Source organism: Engraulis encrasicolus, chromosome 21, assembly GCF_034702125.1.
Source record: "Engraulis encrasicolus isolate BLACKSEA-1 chromosome 21, IST_EnEncr_1.0, whole genome shotgun sequence".
Taxonomy (NCBI): Eukaryota; Metazoa; Chordata; class Actinopteri; order Clupeiformes; family Engraulidae; genus Engraulis; species Engraulis encrasicolus.
In genome coordinates this window covers 19,792,057-19,799,556 of record NC_085877.1, presented here as the reverse complement: position 1 = coordinate 19,799,556, position 7,500 = coordinate 19,792,057, and the positions used below count along the sequence as shown (strand labels likewise).

General features: G+C 42.8%; 1 protein-coding gene across 1 annotated transcript in view; it reads left to right on the top strand.

The window, feature by feature from the left end:
- The window catches only part of dnah2 (dynein, axonemal, heavy chain 2), a 453,668-nt gene that overhangs the window by 329,313 nt on the left and 116,855 nt on the right, over window positions 1–7,500 (top strand). Inside the window, exons 49-50 of the mRNA XM_063186341.1 lie at window positions 6,628–6,777; window positions 7,220–7,311. Coding sequence (XP_063042411.1) covers window positions 6,628–6,777; window positions 7,220–7,311 — 242 coding nt within the window. The remainder of the gene's footprint in view (window positions 1–6,627; window positions 6,778–7,219; window positions 7,312–7,500) is intronic.

Genomic DNA, 7,500 nt, shown 5'->3' with positions numbered 1-7,500 from the left:
CAGCGCGTAGCCCAACATGGCCGTGATATATGTTAAAGGACCAGTTCTGTCAATTTCAATATGCTCTTGTATTGCTCACGCTACCCTTGACTTGTCAGTACCCGATGATGCCACATTTTTCGGCTCAGCCCTTTCTGAGATATGAGCTATTCTAATGGGGGCAGCGTTTGTTTACATTTAAAACAAAAAAAACATAGACCTACTCCAAATATTTTTCCAAAAGGTACCACTGTTTGCTAGTTGTCTGCTGATATTGTATAATCTTTTGGATGCTTTTAGGAATAAATAAAAATGTTTTTTTGAAATGTAAACAAAGTGCTGCCCCCATTACAATGACCAGGATCTCGGAAAAGGCTGACGAAAAAGAAAAAAAAATCTCAGGTACTGACAAGTCCAGGGTAGTGTGAGCATTACAACTGCATGTTGAATTTGACTGAACTGGTCCTTTAAATGGGGGGGTGAGTCTTTGCCAACTTCATCAGTTGAGGCTACCATTAAAATATGGAGCATGGATTTTCAGATCAACCACGTGAAAACATTGACAGTCCATTCTGTCCAAATCCAAAACTGAAATCCAAAACTTTAACTTTGAATTTGGAAACCATGTGCCAAAAGTTATCGTGCAAAGGCATTTCAAAATCTAACCTCTGCACCTCTCCACAAACACAAGGCGTAGTGGAGGTGAGATAATGAGATGGAAACGATGTGTCCCATTAGGGGGAACTGTAGCTCGGCGTTTTGGAGCGCAGCAACAGGTTGATTGAAATAATGAACATGATGAAACGTTTTTTAAAAATGGAGTTTGGTGGGTTGCTTAGACAATTCCGGAAATTAAAAAGCGACTTAAAATGCTAATCTTTGCCTCTTAATTCCCACAGTAACAAACACATTGCATTTGCTGACTTTTAAAAGCGCTTCTCCGCTTCTCTGTACAGCAGCAACGTGACATTAATATGGGGATCTCAGCTGTCCGTCAGCATATGACACTTGCATGCATGCTGAAGAATGAGCAAGGAAATCGATCGTCATGAAAAACTCGAGACTTTACTTTGTGTCGCTGCGCAGACATGAGAATTGGGCATGGGCATGCAATGCCAACAAGCCAGGACTGAAACACGCAGCAGATGGGGTGTAATAGAGAGAAGAGAAATGCCAAAGACATGCTCTGATATGTAGGCCTACCTTTTTACCTTTAGCTGTAATGAGATTCAGGAAATATTTTGTGTCTTACTAAAACAGATAGGACGACCTGCAGCCTACCTCAATAGGTCGATGGTGGCTTTGTATGTCGGGGATCAGTCCAGAAAGTTTAATGGGCTTCATGCACATATGCACGAGTTCCAATAATCACAGAAGTGGAGGAGTTGCAATAAAAAGCCTTTACGTAACGTGGCTACAACATAATAAAAATAGTGAAGGTTGTTTTTGAATAGGCCAGGCCTACATCGGGTGGCTGTCCAGACGACTTTTTACAGCACTCTTTTAGTCTGACGTGCATTGTCCACTTGCGCATGGTGCAACGAGGTGTTTTTGGTTTCGTTTGCAGTCCGTGGGCACAACATGATATGATCCTCATACTGATTAATCAATTTCTTGCTTTTGTTTGTAAGTTCACCGATATGAGAATATGCTCTGGGCAGCTCGTCATATTTTGCCACAGTTAATGTAGAATGTTTATGTGGAATTGTGTAGTTTAGAAATACAACAGAGAATTGAATTTCGATTTGGACTCACGCTGACGGTAAGGAACATCAACAAAGCATACCTTGTAAAATGTTCAAAATGTGAGTCAAGCGAGCATCAAATGCAATATTACATTTTGCCTCATAGTGGCGTTTGACCTTACTACAGCCCTTTGATGCGTGTACAGGCAAATGCTCGTAAGTGGACGGGAGAATGCGCTTAGAATTAATTTAAATGAGAAACTCCCTGATTTTGGCCTGGCCCCACCCAAATTGCACAACTGATGAAATCCTGCGTTAGCCCCGCTTAGTCACAGACTTGAGTAAGCGCGGAGGCGCTGTTGCACGCTTTTTTTAACTTACGCAGGTGTTAGAATACAGCCCTTTATGATTAGGGTCGACACACTAGATTCTGCAGAGGGTATTGATTAACTCTCATAAATGGTTGATTAAAAGCTGTTTGACATTATTGAGACAAGAAGGTTCATGTTTCAGTCTCGTGGTTATTGGTCATTGGTATAAGTGTCAGCCAGTGAAGGACGAATGCAGGTCATAGCAATTCTGTCCTGCTTCATTGCTTTGACAGTACACCCATGTACAGATCCACTGGTCATGCATTAACCCAATTAAAAGACACAAGCCAGTCCCTCCAGGATTTTGCACTGGGATTTTGTGTTTTTTGCGGTCAAAATGCCTGATTTTGCGGCGGCATTTTCTCATTTTTTGCAAAGATTTTGCAGCATTTTCTCATTTTTTGCAAAGTTTTTGCGCCCCTTTCTTGTTTTTTTTGGTAACTGAAAGCCACAATCAGTCTAAGCAGGCTGAAGACAAAAGAGAGAGAGATTCAGAAACACACTTCCTTTTAATTTTCTGTAGAAATATCAACACAAATTACATTTACAAAAGTTACATTTGGACATGGGGGTAATTCAGGTGGCAGGCAAGTTCAGATGTATCCAGCAGGAAATTTGTCTTGGACAGTCAAAAGCTGTAGAAAACCACTCGGTATAAAAACACTACAAACACACTACAAAGCTGTTCATCACAATAGTGATAACACACCCACTCAAAGTGCAGAAGAAAAAAATTTTTCCAGTGATAAAAAAGAAAATAAGACTGTCCAATTTAGATGTCTACTTCAATTGGCTCATCTGATTCCAAGACACCACACTGAACTCTCTGATTGTAATACAGGAACACAAGAGCCTTCATGTTCCTACATGATGTTGCCCTCCTCCTGTTAGAGAGAATGAGTTTATATATGCTGTTGCTGCGTTCTGCATCAGCTGAACTGGACACAGCTTTCATATACCTAAAGGCCAAATGACTCAAGTTTGGAAGCCTGTCTTGTGCACCAAGCCAAAACACATCATGGTTGACAGACCCATTGTGTGCAGCTTGAAGGGCTTCTGGCCCGAGCTTGTTTATGTAATTGCCAAGCTCCTCCGGTGGAATGGAGGCAAAGCCAGGGATGGCATCGTAGTCGCTTGGGCTTGTTGGCATGAAAGGAATGTTTTTCGGTCTGAAGATTCGAACCTGCTTAAAAAAGTCAATAGCCGGTTGTCCATTGGACATATACTTTGACAGTTTGTCTTCGGCTGCACTGAAAGCAGCTTCAACCTGCTGAAGAACTTTACATTTTTGGTCCCTTGGCAGAGGAAATTGTGCGAAGTACTCTGCACATACGTCCTTGCGGAGCTCTTTGTTAGCAGCAAAGTTCATCTGCAGGTCCTCAAGAAAGTCAAAAACTTGCGTGGTGATGGGGATCCTGCTCTGGAAAATGTCTAACAGTTGTAGCATCACCTTGCACTTGTCAGTTACAATCTTCAGCTGGATCTGCAGGCATTGGACTTGTGCAGGATCTTGGAAGATATCATGCAGCTTCTCCAAAGACAGTGGTGCGCTACGACCGCAAACCTGAAGGGGGGGGGGGGGGCTGGAGCACAAAGCACATGATGAGATTAAGCTAATAACTGATGGCTACCATTTTGACTTATTTCTTTGCCATCATCTGAGTAGGCCTATTGGAAGAAGTCAAGTCCTATGCAATTGACAGTCCCCCATGTAATGATAAATGAGGAGTTTATGATTATTAATTGGAATAATTTACACCTTTGCGCATACCTGCATTTCCGACTGAAGAAACTCGCTGTAGAGAGAGAAGTGCCGTTCATGATAGTCTGCTGCAGAGAACCAGGAATTCCAACGTGTAGAGCATGGATTGGGTGCCATTGTAGCTTTGGAGCCTCCCATTTTGGAGGCCAGATGGGACAGGTACCTTCTTTTGCGCCCCCCTGCCATGTAAAACATCTGACTGAAGTACATCATGAATGCATTCAGTTCAGTGAAGGGCTTGCGGAAAGCGCCTCCAATTAAGTTCATTATGTGTGCCAAGCAGGTGATGTGTATGGCCTTAGGATATAACGATTTCAGCGCTTCTCTGTATGCTTTTAGCATGTAGGCTGCATTGTCTGTGTCGAATACAATCACATTTTCGTTGTTGATCTCCAGCTCCTGTAGGGTTTTCACTACAGCCATCGAGACGGTGGAATGATTGCAAGCTTCTAAAAAAATGGTGTTGGCCAAGTAAGCGATAATCCTTCCAGCCGCATCTTTCTCCAGGGGCGCTACCAAAATGTTCAGAACACACCTTCCCTCAACATCCGGGGTCTCATCAAAGATCACTGCAACAGGTTTCCCGTACACCCTTTTCTTTAATTCAATCATCTCCTCTTCATACACTTCTCCCAGGTACTTCTCTTGTAGCTGGTGAGATTGTGGAATACTCCCTCCATTTAGAACCTTCTCTGAGAGGAAGCGTCTCACCAAGGGATGGTCTGTCTTAGACAGTGGTGTGTTGAGCGCGGTGAACATGCGGACCCAGTCTTCACATATCTGTAGGGGAGAAAATATAAAAACACACACATACTTAGTGACTTTAGTCTGCTGAAACACACAAGAGAGTGCCACAGCCATCTGGTATTCATTCATGTTATTTATTTTAAACAACATTAAATCAAAATTATTGGTCAGTGCAGTACCTGCAAACTTGCTGGCAAAAGTACTTAGAACTCATTCCCAAAAGTACTTAGAACTCATTCATTAGGCCTACACAAATTAAAATAAAATCAATGGGAGGCTGGGCTGCTGTACTACTCTGTCAAAATTATCCAAATTAAAACTTGAACTTGAACTTAAAAATGCTGCCTGTGGACAACACAGGCGAGTTTACTCATTAGCTCATCAACCTGGGGTGCCAATCAGGATGTTTCATTGCATTAACGGGAGAAAGAATGTGGCAGGGTTTTTACATTCTTAAAATCGGATTTTCCACTAAAACGTTGTTGGAAGGGCCAGTTTAACAATTAAAAACCAGGCCAACCACGTATAAACTCTTTCAAATAATGCGGGAGCCTATACTGTAGGTTACTGCAACAAAACACAAACCCAAACATTACATGTCTTTGTCAGCCCATAACTTTAGCATACCATAACACCCCAAACAGGTTCGCTAGTAAATTCGACGCATTTACAAAAGGCCATCCAACATACAGCCAACACATGACAAGAATAACACTGCGTTTTACCTCTTCACGTTCAATTGTTGAGACGGTTTTTCTTTTCCCCACATCCGTCAAAGTCACCTGTCTTGCGGTTTTGCTGCGCCATTTGTCCTCGGCTCGCAGGTGTTTTTGGCCCTGCAGATGATACTGCACCGTAGACTTTCTCCGATGGTCAATAACTTTGTTGCATGGAGTGCAAAAAAGCTTGCCTCCACTTTCGTGTAGGTACTTCGGATACTGCTTGGCTCTGTCGGAGGCCGATATGTTAGTCGGCAAGTGGGACCTGTTCGCCATCACTACCTAGCTACGTTACCGTTCCCGAGTGGGTGTTTGGCTAGTCTAACCTTTCACCCCGTCCTCCAATATAAAGGCGGAAGGGGAATCCTCTGTGTCAAAATAGCTGCACACATTTAGTGTCACTGAAGTTTGAACAGTAGGTGGCAGCAATGCAACATGCTGGATGCCAGCTGCCTATAAACTCCACAGAATGTTGAAGGGGACAAAGGGGAAAATTTGCGGGAAAAATGCGGCTTTACAGGAATTACGTGGCATCGTGAAATTATGCGGAATATCATTGAATTTGCATGAATCCACGCGATCGCTGAATCGCGAAAAACTGGAGGGACTGACAAGCATATGTCCACACTAAAGGGCATACAGTATTTATTCCCGCATATTTTTTCTGGCATTCTGCCGTCCTTGCAAGACAAGAAATTGATAATCAGCCCTCTGCACATCGACTCTGTCTATTGACATGCTGATATGCTGACGTATTGTTGTGTTCTAAATCTGTTGCCCAGAAGCTAGTAATTACATAAATACATTCAAGCCATCACAAGGAGATTAGTTAAAACAAAAACAAAAAACTATTGATCCTTCACCCTTAACCTCTGCCCTTTGTACCAGCCAAAACACCACATACTGTATCTGAGCAGTAATGATGTAGCTTGCCGTATGTAGACTTTATTGTCTTGTTTTCAATCATGATATGGATTTTGGTTAGGAAGCTATTGATCTGTGGCCACTATTCAACATCATTGAGACTTCACTGTAGAAACCACTGGAGGGGGAGTAGTTGATCCTACATAAACCTTACCTTATATTACCTTACCTTACCTTACCTTTGCAGTGCGTTGCAGTGAAAGACACCTTTCTACTTATAGTTGGCTAAAGTACTTGTGTTTTAACAGTGTTTATTTCACCCTTGACCCCAGAGTCCTGTCAGTGTTACCACTATTTTTTGTGTAGCATAATGAATGAGAATGTAACTCAACATGTATTTGAATGTAATAACAGTGCTACAATTATAATAATTATAAAATTAAAAAATAAAAATAAAAAACCCTTGACCCTTGAACTTTGCCCTCTGCCCCCTGTACCAGGTGACCCGTGATACAGAGCACTTTGTGCAGATGGTGGAGCTGTGGTTCCTCTTCAGCCTGATCTGGTCTCTGTGCGCCTCTGTGGACGAGGATGGACGCAAGAAGATAGACAACTTCCTACGCGAACTGGAGGGTACATTTCCCAATAAGGTAATAAAGGGATATGGACGTGAGCGCGCAGGCAAACACACACACACACACACACATACACACACACACACACACACACACACACACACACACACACACACACACACACACACACACACACACACAGTTAATGACACACACACGCAGACAGACAGACGCACACACACACTCACGCACGCGCGCACACACACACACACACACACACACACACACACACACACACACACACACACACACACACACACACACACACACACACACACAGTCGAGCAAACAACAAGCATGTATTTGTATGTCCAGTGATATGAGAAAGCCAGAGATGGGTGCAAACTGCAAAGATTCATTCATTCATTCATTCATTCATTCATTCATTCATTCATTCATTCATCCACCCATTTCCCTTTAAAATATGTGTTTTTTTTTCCAACCGTCTGCCCAACAGGACACCATCTATGAGTACTATGTGGACACCAAGAGCAAAAGCTGGGCATCCTTTGAAGGCAAACTGCATAAAGCATGGCGCTACCCTGGCAAGTGAGTACACACACACACACACAGGCGCGCACACACACACACACACACACACACACACACACACACACACACACACACACACACACACACGCACACACATGTGCATGCAAATGATGCACATACTTACATACGGTAAACACAGAAGTACACTCAGCTTTTAATTTGCAAGCATACAATATTTTTTGATAC